Below are 21,705 nucleotides of genomic sequence, written 5' to 3'. Positions count from 1 at the left end.
CTCTCCCTCTCTCTAAAATCAATTTTAAAAAATAAAAATTGAGAGAAAAGATCATATGCAAGAGCTTCCTCTCTGTTTTCCTCTAGTACTTTTATGGTATTAAGTGTTATGTTTAAGTCTTTGAACCATTTAGAGTTAATTTTTGGGATTTTATGTAGATAAAATTGTATCAGTAAATAAAGACAATATTACTTTTTCCTTTCCTACTTGGATGCATTTCTTTGTTTTGCCTAATTGCTGTAGCTAGGACTTCTGGTACTATATTGAATAAGTGGTAAAAGTGGGCATCCTTGTTTTGGTTTTGATCTTAGAGGAAAAACAACTTAAACAATTTTTCCCTATTCAGCATGTTAACTGTGGAAGTGTTTCATATGGACTTCATTATGTTGAGGAATGTTCCTTCCACATCCAATCTGTTAAAAGTTTTTATCCTGAAAGGGTGATGTATTTTGTTAAGTGCTTTTCCTGCATCTATTGAAATGATCATGTGACTTTTTAAAAATTTTTTCTTTATTGATTTTAGGGAGAGAGGAAAGGGGGGGAGAGAGAGAAAGATCAATGAGAGATAACATTGATTGGCTGCCCCCTGCATGCCCCCCACTGGGGATCGGGCCCACAACCTGGACATGTGCCCTGACTGGGAATCAAACCGGCAACCTCTTGGTGCATGGGTTGATGTTCAACCACTGAGCCACGCCAGCCAGGCTGATCATGTGATTTTTATCTTTCAGTTTTGTCATGTGATGTATTACATTTATTGAGTTGCATATGTGGAACCATCTTTGCATCCCGGGGATGAATTCCACTTGGTCATGGCATATAATCCTTTTACTGTGTTCTTGCATTTGGTTTTCTAATATTTTGTTGAGAATTATTGAATGTAGTTTCATCAGGGATATTGATCTATAGTTTTCTTGTGCTATTCTCCTCTGTTTTTGTTTTTTGTGTTGTTTTTTTTTATGCTCACCCGAGGACATTTTTCCATTTTTTGTTCAGATAGAGCGTGAGGGAGAGAGAGGAAGAGAGAGAGAGAGAGAGAGAGAGAGAGAAACATCGATGTGAAGGGACACACCGAGTGGCTGCCATCCGCACGACCAACCAGGGCCGGGGACAAACTGCAACCGAGGTATGTGCCTTTAGCGGGAACCGAACCCGGGTCTCTCTGTACTGCAGGCCGACGCTTTACCCGCTGAGCCAAACCGGCCAATAACTATGCTGTTATTGTTTTTTTTAATCAATGTAATGCTGGTTTCCTAGAATGAGTTTGGAAGCATTCCCTCAATATTTTGGAAGAGTTTGAGAAGGGTTGTTAATTCTTTAGATGTTTGGTAGACTCAAACCAAATGATCTAGTGAAGCCATAATCTGTCTGGTCCTGGAGTTTTCTATGTTGGAAGTTGTTTGATTACTGATTCAACCTCTTTACTCATTGTCTGTTCAGATTTTCTATCTCTTCCTGATTCAAACTTGGTAGGTTGTGTGTTTCTAGAAATGTATGCATTTCTTCTGGGTTATATAATTTGTTGGCGTATAATTGCTCATAGGACTCTTATGATCCTATATATTTCTATAGTATGAGTTATATTGTCTCTTCTTTCATTTCTAAAGTTTCTGTCTTAGTCTAGCTAAAGGTCTGTCAATTTTATTTTTTCAAAGAACCGCCTCTTATTTTCATTGGTTCTTTCCATTGTTTTTTCTGGTCTCTTATTTATTTCTGCTCTGATCTTTATAGTTCCTTCTGCTAAATTTTGGGCTTAACTTGTTCTTTTTGAAGTTCCTTGAAGTATAAAGTTAGGTTGTTTCTTTGAGATCTAATTTCTTAATATATGTTTATTGCTATAAACTTTGAGAACTGCTTTGGCCTCATCCCACAAGAGTTAGTATGTTATATATTCATTTTCATTTCAAGATAATTTTATATTTCCTTTTGGTTTCTTCCTTGGTTGTGTAGAAATGTATTCAGTTTCCATATATATGTAGATCTTCTCACATTCCTCTTGATTTCTTGGTCTGTACCACTGTGGTCAGAAAAGATGGCTGGTATGATTTCAGTCTTCTTAAACGTGCCAGGATTTGCTTAGTGTCCTTTCATATGAACTATCCTGGAACATGTTCTTTGCGCACTTGAGAAGAATGTGTAGTCTGCTGCTATTGGATGGAATGATCTGTATATGCCTGTAAGTCCATTTGTTCTAAAGTATCTTCCAATTCCAACATTTTCTTGTAGATGTTCTTGTCTGGACAATCCACTGGTAATAGTGGGGTTCCCCTGCTGTTGTATTTTTGTCTATTTCTCTCTTAGGATATGTTTAGTATTTGCTTATGTTTTGATATTCAGGTGTTGAGAGCATATATATTTATGATTGTTTTATTTTCTCAATGTATTGACCCTTTTATCATTACGTAATTTTCTGATTTACCATTTTTGGCTTAATCTATTTTGACTGATCTAAATATGGCTATGCCTGCTTTCTTTTCGTTTCCACTTACTTGAAATGCATCTTTCAGCCCTTTACTTTGAAAGTCTGTGTGGCTTTAAAGTTGAAATGAGTCTCCTGTAGGCAGCATAGGGTCATGTTTTCAGTCCATTTTCATTTACATTTAGGGTTATTATTGATATTATAAGGACTTACTACAGCCATTTCATATTTTACTTTCTAGTTATTTTGTTTCCATTGTTCCTTTTTCCTTCTGTTTCAGATCTCCTTTTGTAAGTTGGTAGTTTTCCATGTTTCTGTGTCTGTTCTAGATTTTTGCTTTGTTTACCATAGGGTTTACATAAAGCATCTCAGAAAAATAGTACATTTTATGCTGATAGCAATTTATCTTCCTTTACCTATAAATATTCCATCTTTTTACTCCTTCCTTTTGTGTGTGTGTGTGTTTTTTTTAATCCTCGCCCAAGAATGTTTTTCCATTTTTGTTCAGGTAGAGTGGGAAGGAGAGAGAGAGAAAGAGAGAGAGAAACATTGACGTGAAAGGGACATGTCAAGTGGCTGCCTCCCGCACTACCACAACCAGGGCCGGGGACAAACTGCAGCCGAGGTACGTGCCCTTAGCGGGAACCGAACCCGGGTCTCTCTGGACCGCAGGCTGATGCTCTAACAGCTGAGCCAAACTGGCTAGGGCCCCTTTTGTTTTTCTGATGTCACAAATTACATTTTTATTCTGTGACTGTCAACAAATTGTAGTATAGTTATTTTTAATGCTCTCTAACTTTATGCTGTAATTGTTTACTATGCTATTCTAAAAAAGAGAGTTTTCAGATTCTGTCACCTTAGTAAGAGTTTTGGGTACTTTCATCTTTTTATTTCAGTTTGAAGACCTTCTTTCAACATTTCTTATAAGGCAGTTGATGAACTCCCTCACTCTTTGTTTGGGAAGATCTTTATTGCTCCTGCATATCATAAGGATAACTTTGCTGGAGTGGTCTTGGGTAGCAGTTTTTGTCTTTCAGTATTTTGGATATGTCATTCTACTCTCTTCTGGTCCGTAGAGTTCTGCTTAGAAATCTTCGGATAGCCTCATGGGAGTTTCTTTGTAGGCCACTGCCCACCCCATCCCTGGCTGCATTTAAAACTGTCATTGACTTTTGAGAATTTCATTATAATGGTTCTTGGAGATGGTCTTACGCATTGAGATAATAAAGTGTTCCCTTAGCTTCTTATGCTTGCTTGTATGTCTAGTTTTTTCCCCAGGTTTGGAAAATTCTCAGCTATTATTTCTTTAAATGCTCCATTGGCTTCTTCTCTCTTCTCCTTTTGGTATATCCATTAATCTTGTCTTTTCTAATGGAGTCTGATGATTTTTTTTTATCCTCACTCGAGGACATTTTTCCATTTTTTGTTCAGATTGAGTGGGAGGGGGAGAGAGAGAAACATCAACATGAAAGGGACACATCGAGTGGCTGCCTTCCTCACGACCCAACCAGGGCTGGGGACAAACTGCAACCGAGGTACGTGCCCTTAGTGGGAACCGGACCTGGGTCTCTGGACCACAGGCCGATGCTCTTACTGCTGAGCCAAACTGGCCAGAGCGAGTCTGATGATTGTAGGGTTTCCTTCACTTTTTAACAGTTTTAGTTCTCTGCCCTTTTTTACCTGAATCATTTCAGAATTCCTAGCCTCCTGCTCATGTATTTTCTCTTCCATCTGATTTGCTCAATTTGCAATGCTTTCTAATGCATTTTTTTATCTTATTTGAGTTCATCAACTCCAAGGTTTTTGTTTTTCTTTAGAATTTCAATCTCTTTGGTAAAATACTCTTTTCATTTCATTAACTTATTCCTTAGTTGAATTACCTTTTTGAGTTTTCTTATAGCTTGTTAAATTTCATCATAATGGCTGTTTTGAATTCTTTACCAGTTGGACCACAATATTCAGTGTCTAGTTTTTTCTTTTTGTGGTATTTTATTACCATGATGTTTCATGTGTTTGACGAAGTGTGCCTCTGCTGCCACCTTTAGGTGATTAGGTGAGGCTTCATCTGTCTACTTTGATTCTAGCTGTTCAACAGGTTGCCAGTTTAGAAGTTCGCTTTCCAGAAGGTGGTGCTATAGCATAAGTTTTTGTTTCTCTTACTGGACCTGACTTGCTGCTAAAGTTGAAAATGTGTGCATAAAAAAAGGCGGATTTAAAAAGGCTGGTGGCAGAGTGGGAGGAGGTGTGTGCTTAGCACTTGGGGCGTTGGGTGGGCCCACAGCCCAGTAGGGGGATCCTTCAGTGAATGAGTCCTAGAAGTCCAAGGGCCAACCTCTTGCTGAGTCCTGGGGCAGACAGCAGGAAACGTGTTCCTTCAGTTCTGTCTTCTCTTCTTTTCCTCCCCACACTCCCTCCCCAGTCAGCGAGGGCTCAGAAATCCAGGTGATGCTGAGGAGCAATGGGACCCTCGGCTACATCCATGTGGCTGGGCAGACTTTCACTTTCCACAGCCTCTGCCACCGTCACCACCATGGCAGCCTCGTTGGCTCTGTAGCCTCCTAGGGCCAGCTCACCCCTCTGGGATGCACTGATGGACGACCTGTCAGCTGTCCCGGTGTGCAGTGCAGTCATCTACGTATCAGACCAAGATGGTAAAGGCTTAACTAAGGAAAAGTGTAGCATGGAGAGGAGAGAATGGATGTACAAAATATTTAGAGTAGAAAACTTAGCTTTAGTACCGATAGACTAGCCACTTAAATACTACTATAAATTTTCTTAAGAAATTTTACATAATGACCAATTTTGCATACACCAAGAAGAGCAGGGCTAAGGTTCAGACTGTAGTGAATTAACAAGTGAAAAAGCACTGTATTTTTTTCAGTATTGATTTGTGTATTGTAGGAGGAATGAGTTCAAAGTTAACATTTCATTTTGAAGAAGATGCAGGTAAATTACTAGGACAAGGACAAAACTTAAAGACAGTTGAAACTTTCTTTTATTTAAAGACCCAAGGGACAAGAAGCTCCTTTGTTACAGTACATAACATATGGCTCTTCTATAGAGTAAAACAGACATCGAGGGGTCAGTGTTTACACCAACACTGAACTCACTGCAGCAGGTGAACAGTGAAGCAGATTTCCTTTTCTGGCATTGAGACTAATACATTTTCACATGCAATAAATTCTTTGGTAGACTTAATCATTCAGTGGAATTACAGAATTTGCAAAGGACAGTAGTAAAATATTTCATGTAAAATTTGAGCACAATGCTTCTCACTGGTGATAAGCAATTTATACAGACTTCAGGAAAAAAAAAAGAATCCTAGTAAACTTTAAAATATTGCCTCAAAACTTAACTTCTGTGTTTAGATACACCAAAAAAATAGAAAAAGAAACCCTAAATAAAGTAGGGTAGGTAATGAGTTTTTAAAACGATTCATGTTTCTAGTAACTGGCCAAATGGAAACTAGTCTGAATGATGTGGCACGCTTTGAAATCCTGGACAGCTACGCCCTTCTCTCCGTCCTCCCCCAGCACATCTGTAAGGCATTTGAACAGCTAAGACATCCTAAGTACATACATAATGACAACAGTAATTTTCAACTATGACACCATAACATCCTCGAGACTCTGCCTTACCATATATGAAGAATGTGGGTGATCAAAGTAGATCACTTACCACAAAAAAAGAAAAACCCATGATGGGGAAAGAATCGGATTTGATCTGTCATGAGATTAAAGTGTGTGTGATGCCATGAATTAGCGTTGGTTTGAACCGGGACGCTCCTTCCCGGCTCTGCAGTGAGCTCTCTTCCTTGAAGCGGTGTATTTTTTAAATGGTCTGTATTCAGACACCAAAATTATAAAATAGCATTTTCCTTTTAAAACCAGAAACTTATTCCCACTGTGGATCCAAGATTGAAGCGTTTGAATATTTTCTGGGTGATTTAATAAGATTAGTGTTACAGCCATGTCATTATATATGGGTTACTCCACTTAAGCCACCTGCACTGCTACAGTTTTAAAGTCAGGTCTGAAATAAATAGAGCAAATGAATTTATCTCATAGATGGGTTCTAAATTCCGAAGACTTTCTACTCAGAGCTGCCATTTGTGATCGGGAGTCTGTGACGATGGCCCCGTCTAGAGTCCATTCATACCACAGTCTGGACGGGCGTGACGCACTGTGCAGGAGAGCTGGCTCTCTCCGAGGAGGAGGTCGATCGGTTGGAAATTTCTCTCTGTAGCTCCTCTACTTTTTTCTGAAGCTCTGCCCGTTTAGCAAGAAGTTCTTTGTATCTGTTGTGAATGGGCTCCTACAAGAGTAAAACAGCACAAAATTATTCCAACTAAGCAATTCTAAACAAACCCAAAGTCAGATTCTGGTATGTGGTCTTTTTTCAGCCATGGAGTCCAAGCCTGGCTTTCCTAGTGTCCCCAAGTAGTCCACAGAGTATTCTGAAACAAGATTTCCTATCATTTAGTTTCAGGTTTTTAGTCTTTTAAATAGTTCTAAGTAGTGAGTATTCCATATTTCAAAATGGACCAGAATTTTGTTAGGTTTTTAACTTTTCTAAAGCTATTTCTCTAACCTATTAAAGCAAGACCTCTAGAAGTTATCTAGTCTGATACCTTCACTTTACAGAGGAGGGAAGAAAAGACAAAACAGAAGTAATTTATCCATAGCCATTCAAGCAGTCAGGAAGACTTAAGAACCAAGTATACGGATTACCCACCCCTGTATAGTGCTTTTTTCTACTATACCATTGTATAACTATTGACAGGAAAAGGGGAAAGTTTTAAATAGGCACAGATAATTTTGCTAGTTGCTGTAAAGGGGACAAACAATTTATACAACTGCATGGATGAAAATGCCCACTGTACATTGTACAGCATACCTGTGGTTTCATTCTTGGATTCCACCTGACGTAATATCCCACCCAGAGCTCTAGGTGGCGCATGCTGGCTACTGGATAAAGGACATGATTGGAGTAGCTCCCATACAGAGGATTAGTGAAGTCTTCCAGCTGGCTATTTATGTAAGACCACAGTGACACAGTCCTTTTAGGAAGGTTCTGTAAGAAGAAAAAAGAAAGATTCTCCATCACATAAGCTATTTATACTTTAGATAAGGAAGTATATTGTGATCACTTGGACACTTTAGTGACAGCCCCACTTATATTAAAATCAGAGGGTATTGGGAAACAGTGCAGTTCTTCAAAAAGCTAGAGTTACCATGCCAGCACTTCCACTCTTAGGTTTATACCCAAGGGGAACTCGCACACAAAGTTTTGTACCCAGATGTTCAAAGCAGCATTACTTATAATAGCCAGAAATAGAAATCCAAGATCTTATCAACTGAAAAATGGATAAAATAGTTTATATAATGGAATGTTCAGCCATAAAAGGAATGAAGTATTGATACATGATACAAATGTAAGTGAAAACATACTAGACCAGGATGGGGCTCCTGTTTACCTCTTTTCCTCTTTGCTGTTCACTGTTACAAAGGAATGTTCCAAACAAACAGCTGTATAGGTGATCCAAAATGGTAATGAGAAAATACTCATTGAATTCAAATGCTGTAGGAAACTGCAAGTCAAACACCACAAACAAAACCATTAAGACATGTTTTTAAGCATATTCATTTTGTATATGAGTAGATCCTTTGTAATATGTAAAATTAGGCTAAACATATTCAAGCCTATATATTTCTAAGCCATTATATGTCATTATCTGCTTGGTTTTGTGTTAAAAAATCACTTTACCACTTTTCTAAGAATATATACCCAAATCTCCTTTTCTTACGCAGCAAGAATATCAGTGGTCTAGCAGTGTTCTGTGTCTCCTACATCTGCTGACCCTACACTTGCAGGCTGAGGACTTCTGACCTGGGCATTCTGGCAGCTCTAATCTTTCTCTGCCAAAAATGGCCATAAACAACATAGGAAGATTTTTCTTTAAATTTTCAAAAACATTGTTTTCTTTTTAGGAATTACACAAAAAATAGCATCAGTGTCTCCAAAAAAGGTCAGCAGTGCACAAAAATAAATGTCCAAGGCAGATGTGCAGATCATTCAAAAGCCAACCTGCTCATCTTCGTAGAGGAACATCCAGTCGAACGGGAGTCGGGAGTGTCGTGTGATCTAGTACTTTGGCAGCCTCTTTCTAACTAAAAAGAAATTTCACTTTCTCCTTAACCTAAGGACGGGCTTACTGGATGTCTTAATATTACACAAACAACACAATTTGTGGGAATTTATCAAGGACGAATTACAGATCACAGGAAGGTTAAGGGTTTAATTTAATCCATCCTGTAAATGTAATATTTCAAAATTATTCCAAAGTTTCTATGTACCAATTATACGACTCTGAAAAGCAATTCTATGAATACTGGAGTGCAGAATTGGAAAATAAATATTCATTGTAGGTTTTCTTGGCATGAAGGACAATAGCACGAACTGTAAGCAAAAGGCACAGGGTTAAAAACAACTTTACCTTAAAGTTTCCTAAATTTAGGAAACCATAAGCAGGATAATGTGACAAATTTCTCAAACAATGAAAGGCAACTCCATGTTGTGGCTATGAGGCTGAATGAAACGGGCGATCAAGCGTATGCCAACAAAAAGCCACCAACAAAAAGCCAAGTATGTGTGTAAAAAAAACAGAGACCGTGATCAAATGCCATTTATTTTCTAAGTAAATCCCATCTCCTGTCCTGTTACAGATAGCCTCATTAGCCAACTAGGAGTGCACTCGGACTCACGAAACAGGAACCCAAAAGAGCTGAGTCTGTGGTTGGTTTTCATCTTCTTGGCAAGACTATTAGCTCAGTTATGAGAAGACAGCTCAATCAGTGGGCATTTCCTCACAACAAAACTAAAATAGTAGAGCACTGACTGCTGGTATTGCTTTTAAAACCTTAAGCAGAAGAGGAATATTTTGTTCTCCCTACAAGTTTAAAATCCAGAGGGCCCTTCACCCCCTGCTGATCCAGGAACAAAGGGAGGAGGATGAGGGCAGAGCAGAGGTGGGATCCAGCCAACTGCAACATAGTTCCCATCTGACAAGTGTGCTGTTTCAGCCTCTGCAAACACTGAATTCTTTGTAAAATTGAAGATTTCCAATAAACATTCAACTGTACACAAAAACAACTAGATGTCTAAAATAAATACTCATCACTATAATGTATTTTAAATTCTAAGACACATAAGATTAAACATTTTCTATTTTTTAGCAACTTAAGCTCAGAATTGAAGTTAAACTGCTTTTCGATATATCGCATATAGAAAGTTAACACAATTACTGTGAAAGAAATATACTTGTTATATACTCTGATATGCAAACAACTGGTAACAGTGATTAGTTGTTTTTCCTAGTAAACATACCAGAACTAATATATTCACTTTGTTGCCCCTTCAAGATAGTCCCTTTGGAAAGCAGTCCACAGAAGCATCAATAATGCCACAGTTTCAAACAACTTTCCTAGTCCTTTGATATGAAATATTTAATTTTTTTCGCCAAACATTAAATGTTTAAAAATTGAATATGGTAACAGTCAAAAGTGGGTCCTATATTTTTAGCCAAATAACCCAAAAAAGGATTGGTAAGGATTTGCATAGCTAATATATTACCTCAAAGGCAACTCCAAAGGGAAAATTCAAACCTACTCCAAGAAGTAGTAAACATTAAAATGAGTATGTAGCATCTCCCTACCCACAACCTACAAGGGCCTGATGTATAGAACACAACTGAATTATATACATATTTTAAGTGTTTTTGTGAAAATACCAGCCTCCTAATACTGTAGTCCTATCTACTACAACACAATTTAACCCAGCAGGTTTCAAAATAATCCACCCAAATTGTTTCAAACTATTCAGTATACAGTATAATTAATGTTTGTCTCCTAAGGATCACCACTTTCTTTTAATGAAATAAGGAGTATTTTCTTGAAGCTAAAATGTGATCTTAAAGCCCAGCCGAGCCAGGAACGGCCCACCTTACACTCCTGCGGCAGTCTGACTGAAAACACACCAGGCTCCCAGCTGTCTGAGCCCATAGAAACCCTTGGATGATAACTAACTGCCCTACCAATGAGCTGTATCCAACTTTGGGGTTTTAAAATGATTTTTCTTGAATAGAGTTAAATATTTTTAAGAAACCAAACCCTTGCCTCATTAGTGGGGTGATCCCATAATAAGCCAGGTATTTTACAGTCTACTTTGGTATCTTTCCAAAAAAACTAAATCCATTTACACTAAATTTCACATCAGTTTGTTAGAAAGTTGGAGAAGGTCTAAAAAACATAACCTCTCCATACCTAAAAGAAAAACAAAACAATCTATTATAGACCTACCCTGCCATAATTTCCCATCTAACCTATTTTTCCATTACATTTACTTGCCTATTTCTGTACCTTTCTTAGCAGTACAGAGCTTCTGGGTGAAGAGACAGCCCCTATTTAACACTACTTGTCTAAAACAGAGGAGGAGGTCTCCTGGGTAATTACAGTGCCACTCACTGAAATGCTAATAGAATCAATTTCTCAAGTATTTAATACTACTCCCAAATATTCTTTAGCTTAATTCACAATGTCATAATTAGGTAGTAGTTCTATTACCTAGAAACCTTACAAGAATTTTCAGTTTACATGAAATATAGGATAATCAGTGACAAACTCTCCCAAATCTGGATGGTTTAAAAGAGATGTAAGAATGGGTATATACATACATATATATACATACATACATACATACATACATACATACATAGTTATGTGTGTATTACCTGTCTTGTCATTTGCCAGACACAGTCAATAAACTGAAGAAAAACTGGTGATCTCTCTGCATCTGCATGATTCTTATCTCCATGGCCAAGTCTCTAAAGCAAAGATAGTGAAATAATATATGAACTTTGTAAGATTTTTAATTTTTTAATGTAAATCATTTTATTTTCCAATAAAAATACTATTTCCTCAATATTTTTAAAAACTCAGAAAATATTTTAAAAAGAGCACAGCAAAGTAGCAATCACCCTACCTATGAAATGTCTATTAGCATTTTGTTGTATACAGAAGTGTGTACCTGAAACTTCTATAATTTTGTTAAACAGTATCACCCCAATAAATTCATAAAAAGGAGAAAAAAACACACACACATTTTGATGTGCAAACTGCCAGTTTATTTAACATGAGATGCCTGTAACAGGAATTACAATTTTGTTTAATAAATGAAACCCAGATCCTTACTTAAAAGCTTAATAATGGAAGACTGGAGCAGCAGAACCCAGAGCCCAGATTTTTGTCCTGGAGATCTAATCTTCCCCTGAATATTATGTTCTTCAACAACAGCCTCAGGAAGTAACCTTTAACCCCTTGGCCAGTGCATGAAGGGGACCTTGCTGAATCTTAGCTTCAGTCTGCCTTTATCAAGAAGAATCACATTAGTACAAACCTTCATAAACCTTTTAAAAAATGCTTGACTTCTGCCCTCCAAGCATATACTCACCCAGTGTTTCTCAGTTTTCTTCCTCTTCTGAGGACCTTTGCCCCAGATGTCTGAAACAGGCCCCCAACTCTATTCTAAAGCCACTGACCATAAAATTATGGTCCATAGCCCTGGCCATTTTGGCTCAGTGGTTAGAGCATCAGCCTGCGGTCCTGAGAGACCCAGGTTCAGTTCCCGCTAAGGGCACGTACCTCGGTTGCAGTTTGTCCCCGGCCCTGGTTGGTCGTGCGGGTGGCAGCCACTCGATGTGTCCCTTGCACATCGATGTTTCCCTCTCTCTCTCTCTGTTCCTCTCTCTCCCTCCCACTCTACCTGAACAAAAAATGGAAAAATGTCCTCAGGTGAGGATTAAAAATATATATATATGGTCCACAGACTTCTTGGGTGGGGGCAGCCTGGTGGGGGTAGGTGGGGACTGAGGTCAAAACTAATTTCATAATACTAAAACGTTATTTGCCTTTTTCAAATCACTGTCATCAGCATGAATGGTGCACAAGTGATGAAGGATACAATTTTTGGTACCTTAGGAGGAATTGGCAAGGCAGTGGAGTCAAACTGTGGTGGTATTCTATCCTGCTACACACTCACAGTTAAATGAAAGGGGACAAAACAAGCTTTCAAGCCAGATTCCTTGATGAAGCAGTAAAAATTATTACCTGCATTAAATACTGCCCCGTGAGTACAGCTGTAACAGAATGGAAATGTACATGATGTGCTTCTGCTGCAAACTTCAGTAGGATGGTGGCAGTGGCCCTTTTTCGTGGACCTTCATTTTGACTTAAAGAAAAACTGGTATGTGAACTGTGGTTACTAAGACTTGCAGACTTTCTGAAAATGTACAGTGACCGTGTCACTTCAAGGAAAACAATGGACAGTATTTGTTGCCAATGATAAAATTCAAGCTTCTGAGTAAAAATTACAGATTTTGGGAAAACTTTTTCCTGCCACATGAGTTTGATAATATTTAAAGACTTTTCTGATAAAATCAGTGGTGGTATTAACAACTGTGGTTTTATTGAATTATATTAAGAAATGCATTAACAATGGAAGAGGGTATATACGTAGCTCAGTAAGCAACTATTTTCCAAATAGCTAATACGTGATGTTATAAAGTCCTGCGTGGGTACAAGATCTATTCAAAGTGCAAGACAGACCAATGGAATTTAATGGAACAAATAAGAAAAACCTCACTGATTTAGTTTTGGATTCCACATTACAATTAACCTTTAAGAAACTACCATTTAAGTTTTGGCATAATAACAAAGAAGTATACCAACAGTTCCCTGAGAAAGCTGTTAAAATACTCTTTACTTTTCAAACTATATGTCTGTGTGTGGTCAGGCTTTCCTCATATACTTCAACCAGCAGAAAATATTGCAGCAGACTGAATGAAAAGAAGAAATGTAATTTAGCTATCTTCTATTAAGCCAGACATTTTAAAAATTTGCCCCCCAAAATATAGAACAATGCCATTCTTCTCATGAAAACTTTTTTTAAAAATACATTTTTCAAAAAAAATATAGTTTTCTTTAAAATGTTATTTATGTTATTATATAATAGTACTATCGTCTGAATATCTGTGTTCCCTGAAATTCACATGTTGAACTAATATGATGGTATTAAGAAGAGGGGTCGTCAGGTGGAACTCTCATGAATGGGCTTAGTGCTGGTATCAGAAAGACCACACAGAGCTCCCTAGCCCCCCTCCTCCATGACACAGTGAGAAGTTGACAGTCTCCACCCGAAAAAAGGTCCTCACCAGGACCCACCCATGCCGGCACCCTGATCTCGGACTTTCAGTCTTCAAAACTGTGAGAAGTCAGTCTGCTGTTTATAAGCCACCCAGTCTCCGGTAGTCATAATAGCCCAGATGGACTAAGACAAAGTATATTTATTATTACTTTAATAAGTATTTTTAAAATTTAAAAATTTAACTTCTAATACGGTAAATGTTGATATATAAACCATGATAAATGTTGACATATAAACCGTGTAAACAGTTCTCAGGGGTCATCAAGAACTGGAGAATGGAAGAGGTCCTGAAATGAACAAGTCTGAGAACCATCACCCTGTGTTGACCATGTGTGAGCCTGCCGTCCTGACCACATGTCCTTTATTTGCCAGATTCTGCTTTCACGTAACAACTAGGGGGAAACACGGAGCAGGTAACCACAGTTAACAATTTAGGAATCCATGGAAATTTCCAACAGTCTGAAATGGTTTAGATTCTGGTCACATTTGTATGAACTTGTGCAGCTTTGGCTGACTAAAACTTAATTCTTTGAAGTAAGAGGTTTTCTGTATTTTTTTTTAATGGTCTTCTCATAATAAATGCATTTTATAGAGAATTGAAAAACGTGACCCACTTGAATGGATGCTCCAGATGCCCAACTCTACTTAACAGTTCAAGTTCCACAGCTGATGACCTTTAAGTATCTGTTTCTCCCAAGTCATTTATACACTGCTCATACACCCTGGCACTTACTGGGTACTAAAGGTTAACATCAGAGACAGCATCTAGGCAAACATCTTTCAGAAAGCCTTTCAGCTAATCTAGGAAAATGCCACCAATCAGACGCTCAGAGGTTGCAAGGCCTCTAACACGCTAACTTCCTCCCCGCTCCAAGATTCTCTACACCCGACCTGCCTCATTGCTCCTCTTGCCACACTCAACCCGATCTAGACGTCTGCTCACTATGCTGCTCCTTCCTGGGAAAACATTACTCCTCCTCACTCTCAAAATTCTGTGACTACAGCTAACAGAGACAGGCAATACATAAGAACCAAGTTTTTGATTCCAAATTTAGTGTTTAGCAAAAACACAGCTAAAAACCACTTGAATGTTTATTTGATTAAGAGCTACATGAATCCAAAGTATGATGTAACAAAAAGCAAATGTGAAAGCACAGTGCCTTTGAAAGGAACATAGTAACCCATCCCTCTAATGTAGAAACTGATTAGTTCTGGCTGCCCACTTGTAGAGAAGCCATCTCCAAAGTCCCAAGGACAACTGGGATGGTGCGGAGTTTAGGATAAAAAGGACAAGAAAATGGAGGGCTAGCCAGAAAAACTGAGGACTATAAATGACATGAGCTGACAGCTACTTTCTAATATTTGAAGGGCTGTCTTATATAGATAAGTAGTTATATTTGTTCTCCAAAGGGGAATGTAGAAAAAATGGGAAGCAAATGTGAGTTCACTATGAAAAGGAAGTTTCTAATAGGCAGACTTTGAAGAGGGACTGCAGAGCCTCAGTAAGAGACCGCTGCTTGCTTCTAGCAGTGTTAATGAAGGAAGGAAATCATTGTGGGGACACACAGAAGACATTCAACAACTGTTGCCTGGACTCTTTCTTCTGACTCTTAAATTTGATATCAACGATAACAACATAAATTTTGAAACATATAGAGGGCACAAGAATTTGTGGTTTCTTTTTTTTTATCCTCATCCGAGGACATTTTTTCATTTTTTGTTCAGATAGAGTGGGAGGGAGACAGAGGAAGAGAGAGAGAGAGAGAGAGAAACATCAACGTGAAAGGGACACATCGAGTGGCTGCCACCCACACAACCCAACCAGGGCCGGGGACAAACTGCAACCGAGGTACGCGCCCTTAGCGGGAACCGAACCCGGATCTCTCTGGACCGCCGGCCGACACTAACTGCTGAGCCAAACCAGCCAGGGCAAGAACTTGTGATTTCTATAAAACTAACTCCAACACTTTTTTTAAAAAAATTATTTACTGATTTTTAGAAAGAGACAGGAAAAGAGAGAGAAACATTGATTTGCTGTTCCACTTATTTATGCAATCACTGGTTGCTTCTTGTACGTGTCCTGACCAGGTTAACAACCCTGTATCAGGATGATGCTCTAACCATAACCAACTGAGCTACTTGGCCAGGGCTGCAACACTTAACATACACATGGTAATTACACTGTTAGTAGCTTAAGAAGGATAAGAGAAAAGTAGTTTTATTCCCAATTCTGAGTTACATTTTTTTTTCTTTTGGTCCCATGTTTCCTGGTAGAGATCACAGAAGAGCCTGGGGCAGGCACCTGACAAACAGCCAGCCCTGGCTCCCGACTGCAGAGCCCAGATAGGACATCCTAATGCTTTCCAAATAAAAAAATTTCTCCTGAGAAGTTTGCCCCTCTAGAATTAGCGATCAATTTTAGATGAGTATCTAATGAACAGAAAGCATTATTTTCACACACCTGATGTGAGATGCATGTGATACATCAAGTTAAGGTTCTTTACTCACAAGCTGAAATCGATGTCCAAAGCTTAGCCATTCTTTCTCCACAAGCACTTCAAACCCTCGGATGGTTCGATAGTAGCCGTCCAACATGAGCATGGCGAGGGACGTCAGCTGAGCGGTGCGGTCCCAACCATCACTGCAGTGCACCACCACAGACGTCTTTCCTGACTCGACTCTGTCAGCAATCCTAAGGGCTCCAGCAAGAATAAGCTGCAAAGCAGATTATTTTAAATAAAAAATGTTTAAGTAAATGCTTCCTTCTTCAAAATTTATTAATAGAGTTTTGCTAAGGATGACTATCTCGATAACATATAGGGGGAAATCATCAGTCCCTTCCTAAAAATAATTTTTTAAGGATAAAAGGTATATAAGTTTTGCTTTTACTATTACTTTTTTTAAACACATTTTTTTTCCTTTATTGATTTTAGAGAGAGAGGAAAGGAGAGGGAGAGAGAGAGAGAAATACTGATGAGAGAGAACATAGATTGGCCGCCTCCTGCATGCCCCCCGCTGCATATTGAGCCCACAACCTGGGCATGTGCCCTGACCGGGAATCCAACTGGCAACCTCTTAGAGCATGAGTCAATGCTCAACCACTGGGCCACACCGGCCAGACTATTATTTTTTTCTTTCTTGATTCCAGAGAGAGAAAGAAACGTGGATGATGGAGAACATCAACTGGCTGCCTTGTGCATGCCCCCCACTGGGGACCTGGCCCACAATTTGGGCATGTGCCCCAACCAGGAACTGAACCAGTGACCTCTTGGTGCATGGGTCAACACTCAACCACTGAGCTACACCAGCCAGGCTATAAGTTTTGCTTTTAAAACTAGAAAAATCTCATAAATGCAGACTCCTATTAATCTGCACAATGAAATATCCAAATGAAAGGTGCTTTGAGTTCTAACCAAATCAACAATATGAGAGAGAAAAAGATCTAAGTTCTAAAAAGATCTGTTTCTAAGAATCTTCAAATATTCCAAACATCATCCATTTAAATAAAAATATCCCAACTGAAGTCTTACCTGTTACTTATAACAATGTTTGCTTAATCAAATTAAAATATGCATGAAATCAATAAAATTGATATTTTAAAATATTCAAGAGCTTCCACTCGAGTATCTATATACAATGGCATGTATTCTACTGTTGTATATATCACATAGCAAACAGAAAGTAAGGCATAAAACGGTAGAGCAAGCTACTTCTTTGATCAGTCTGAATGAAATTCTCACCAGATCAATACATTATTATGTCAACTTAACTGGTATTTTAAATAATTGTAGTTACTTTTTAAATATGCAGAGACTCTTCACAAAATAATTTACCTTTTCTGAAGTTGATCTTGAGTTAAAACTAGACAAAATTAGATGGCTCTGGCCAGTTTGTTTCAGTGGTAGAGCGTCACCAAGTCGTGGGTTCGATTCCGGCCAAGGGCACGTACCTCGGTTGCGGTTCGTTCCCAGCCCTGGTTGGGGTCATGCGGGAGGCAACCCGTCTTATGTGTCTCTCCCACGTTGCTGTTTCTCGCTCTCTCCCTTTCTCTCCTTCCCACTCTATCTGAAGATAAGTAGAAAATTATCCTTGGGTGAGGATTTTTAAAAAAAATTATATGTAACAACAACAACAACAAAAAAACACAAAAAACACAGGAGGATAACTTCCCTTATTTATTTATTTATCCTCAGCCGAGGACCATTTTTGCATTTATCTTCAGATAGAGCGGGAGGGAGAGAGAGAGAAAAACATCAACTGGCTGCCACCCACACGACCCCAACTGAGGCTGGGGTCAAACTGCAACCAAGGTACGTGCCCTTAGTGGGAACTGAACCCGGGACACTCTGGTCCACGGGCCAACACTCTAACCGCTGAGCCGAACCGGCTAGGGCGAGGACAACAGCCTTTAAAATGAACAATCTAGTGCTATCTTCTCTTCGGGGACCAGATCACACTTAAAGAACAGCATGGTCCCACACACACAGATCAGAATAAAAGAAATTAGATTTACTAGCTAGGTTAGAGGATCTCATGATAGCTGCCCTTTGATCATAACTGTCAGCATATTCTGGAAATGGGGCTCTGCAGCGATCTCAATCCAGTCTGCCTCAGAGTCCTATCTGTGGGGTATTTTTACTCACTAAAGTGCTTGGGTTTCCATCTCCACTAGTCCTAACTATTTTAAATAACTTCCACCAGTAATTCAAATGCATATCCAAACTTACAAATCACTGACCCAAAGGATTAGAACAGTAGGAAAGTTAAGACTGACCAGGAAGAGTTATCCAAAGTGGTCATTTAATTCATGCATTCATTTATAAAATAAACATGTATGGAGTTCCTTACTGTGCAGCAGGGCTGCTCTAGGCGCTGGAGAGAAAGAAAGCAGCGAACGGAACAAAGTGCTGGCTTAACGAGGTTTGCATTCTGGCCGGTGCAAATCAGTAAGGAAATAAATACATAGTGTGTCAGAGGGCAGCGAGCGAGAAAGCACCACACAGGCGGGGGTACACAGGCGGGGGTTCCGGTAGAGCTGTTACTCTGCACGGAGTGGATGGGAAAGGTGACTTCAGCAAGGATCTGAAGAGAGTGACTGGGTAAGTCTTGCAGTATGAGGACTGGGAAAGGAGAAGGCAGACCAGGCACAACTGTACCTCTCGTGCCTCTAAGGCAACTTGTTTCTGGTACAGCCAGGTTTTTGTAGAGAATGTTGTACCTGCTAGTGAAATGACCCGGAATTTACATAAGTGAAAGACGATTTATGTTAGTTCCAAATCAGGACTTATGAAGAGATGGGCCACATGAACATACTCTCTGAGAAGTGTTTACACTTTGCTACATTCATGCTTCTAAGCTTCTAGAAGAGAAACACTACTTAAAATAGTCTGTAATTTTCATTAGATCAAGCTGGCCTTCTCTTCAATTTTGTCTCAATTTTAGGGGTTTTGATGTGAGTATAGTAAGTCTGCTCCTTCTTAACATGAAAAATCCCATTGCCCTTTATTTCACAATTCAATAATATATGAGGCTATAGAAGTCTATATTTTGGTAAGCTATGTTACCATATCTGGAGATATATATAACTGATTAAATAAAATAACATTTGGTGTTTCAAACATTATATTACCATGTTAGGCAAATCAGCATTCACACAGCAATCTCCAATTCATCTAGCATTCAAATGGTGCTCTTCACTCAACTGCTTCACCTCACCTCCCTGCCAAGAATGATGTTTCTACTTCACAAGTCATGCAATCAGTATTTACTGGGTGCCTGTTATTCACAGACAGTGCTGCCCTAGCTCATGAGGGGAAAAAAGAAATATGATTCGATTTATCCAGCCCTGACCTCCACTGAACTAACAATATACACTGGTTGACACATAAAAGTAATTAAATGATTAAATTTAATTTACCTGATTAAATGGAAAGAAAAAGAGTGAAAATTTCAGAGAAAATGTAAATGGATGCAATCTGGTAAGACTTCATGGAATAAATCAAATATGAACTGGGATCTGAAGGATGGGTAGAATTCAGACAGGATGGGAAAGAAAGAAGTTCAACAGACCCAGAAGCACAATATAGGAAACTATTTAATTCAAGCACCAAAACTTAGAAGTAGTCCTAATAATTATCAAAGTAGGTACCAATTTTTCACTTTCTGGAAAGGTACCTCCATCTTTTTTTTTTTTTTTGGTACATGCCCCTAGCGGAAACCGAACCCGGGACTCTCTGGTCCGCAGGCCGACACTTCAACCGCTGAGCCAAACCGGCCAGGGAATGTACCTCCACCTTGATTTCAGCTGCCAGAGCCAATGTAGACAGAGGGGCAGAGAAAGACCTTGTTTAATACCCTTTCTATGGCAGTATAAGGAAATAACCCACCTTAATATGTTCTAGCCAGTGAGTCGATTCCAAGTTAGACAACCAGTGGGTCTCCTCGATGTTTGGGTACACAATCTCTTTAAGTTTTCGCAACGATTCTCTCATAACATGAATATTGTGAATATCTAAAAAAACTAGCTCTGCATTTTGATAGGCATCTTCACTTTCATAACCTCCACCCTTTGCCTAGAAAAAAAGCACACACCACAGAAAATCAAAAACGAATGCGCATCCATTATATGTTGATATCCATGAAAAAGTGCCATAAACTATCCAACAGCATGAAAGATGATACGTATTACTGATGAACAGGACACCTCATGGGAAAATAGGGACAGTGCGGGGCAACTTGACACCACTACTCTCTACCATAAATGTTCTTTATAAAACAGGAATATACACTCTCACCCTGATTTCCTTATGTAGTTGTTACAAAAAATGTGATAACATGTGAAGGCACTTAAACATTTTAAAGCACTAAATGTACCTATTTTTCATATTTAGGTCATTTGCAGACCTACCGTATTTCAAGACCTACCCAATTTCTTACAGAACAATGAAATCAACAGGCCAGTGAGTTCCATGTGCAAGAATTACATCTGTCTAGCTGACCACTGGCCCTCATTTTAATCTTAATATTTATAAAATACTCTGTGATTAAGAACTTGCTTTTATTTTAACCATGTAATTATTTTTAAGTAAAAAGAATAAGTATAAAAGACTTAAATCTACAGCTACAGAACAGAATGAGAAATATTTGGTGTTTGAAATAAGCTATGGCTGAAAAGAAGAACTTCATTTTTCTGAATTAATCTTTTCTATTTTATGAATAAAATAATTCTATCTTCTAGTTAGTTATAAAATCACACTTCTTAGAGCACTAGTGGGAAAAAAAAATTTGAAAAATCCTGCAACAGTCACTGCAATTATATACAAGTGATCACATGACTTAACATCTTTAAAAATCAACAAAACTCACCAACAAATTACCAAAAAAACAAGTTCAAGCTTCCTTTCTGAAACTGATAGTCTGTGAAATAGTTTGGCACAGGTACAGAATTAACAGTGTTTCAGTGGGTACCTGTTAACAAGGATTACTTCTGGAGAGCAAGAACAGGTCAGGGGCAGAGGGACTTTCCATTTAAATCTATCCCAGCAAATGCTAGAAAGGTGATAATGGTGGTACCTACCCAGAACCCATCCCCAAACACACAGAATGAAACGCTCTAGAGTCAGGCAGTTGTGCAACTTCGTGAACAGAATAAGTAATGTTGCACAACTTTGTGAATGTATTAAAATTGAAATACATACATTAAGAGTATATTTTATGGCATGTAATTATATTTAAATAAAATTGATATCTTATTTTAATCATCACCTGAGTTCATGCATTGATGTGAGAAACATCCATCAGTTGCCTTCTGTATGCTCTGACTGGGGATCAAACCTGCAACCCAGGTATGTGCCCTGACCAGGAATCAAACCAGCAACTTTCGGTGCACTGGACATCTCTCGACCAATTGACTGAGCCACTCCAGCTAGGCTAAAATTGATATTTTTAAAAGACAGAGCAACTAGCCCAGCAGATGTGGCTCAGTGGTTGAACATCGACACATGCACCAAAAGGTCGCTGGTTCGATT

At 38.7% G+C, this 21,705-nt stretch overlaps 1 protein-coding gene across 5 annotated transcripts in view; it reads right to left on the bottom strand.

Moving 5' to 3' along the window:
- Positions 1 to 6,134: 6,134 nt before the first annotated feature.
- MTMR2 (myotubularin related protein 2) overlaps positions 6,135 to 21,705 on the bottom strand; it is a 132,532-nt gene continuing 116,961 nt past the window's right edge. For 3 of the 5 annotated variants that reach the window (XM_036257923.1, XM_036257924.1, XM_036257921.1), the window contains 6 exons: positions 20,065 to 20,250; positions 16,187 to 16,393; positions 11,208 to 11,300; positions 7,896 to 8,009; positions 7,316 to 7,492; positions 6,135 to 6,733 (listed from right to left, as the gene is read on the bottom strand). In XM_036257923.1, coding sequence (XP_036113816.1) covers positions 6,572 to 6,733; positions 7,316 to 7,492; positions 7,896 to 8,009; positions 11,208 to 11,300; positions 16,187 to 16,393; positions 20,065 to 20,250 — 939 coding nt within the window. In that variant the 3' untranslated portion in view covers positions 6,135 to 6,571. The remainder of the gene's footprint in view (positions 6,734 to 7,315; positions 7,493 to 7,895; positions 8,010 to 11,207; positions 11,301 to 16,186; positions 16,394 to 20,064; positions 20,251 to 21,705) is intronic. The other 2 variants (XM_036257920.1, XM_036257922.1) reach the window with 2 other exon arrangements.

The sequence above is a fragment of the Molossus molossus genome, unplaced genomic scaffold, assembly GCF_014108415.1.
Source record: "Molossus molossus isolate mMolMol1 unplaced genomic scaffold, mMolMol1.p scaffold_m16_p_13, whole genome shotgun sequence".
Lineage (NCBI taxonomy): Eukaryota > Metazoa > Chordata > Mammalia > Chiroptera > Molossidae > Molossus > Molossus molossus.
Note: the sequence above shows the minus strand (reverse complement) of the source record. Positions and strands in the feature narration are given on the sequence as shown.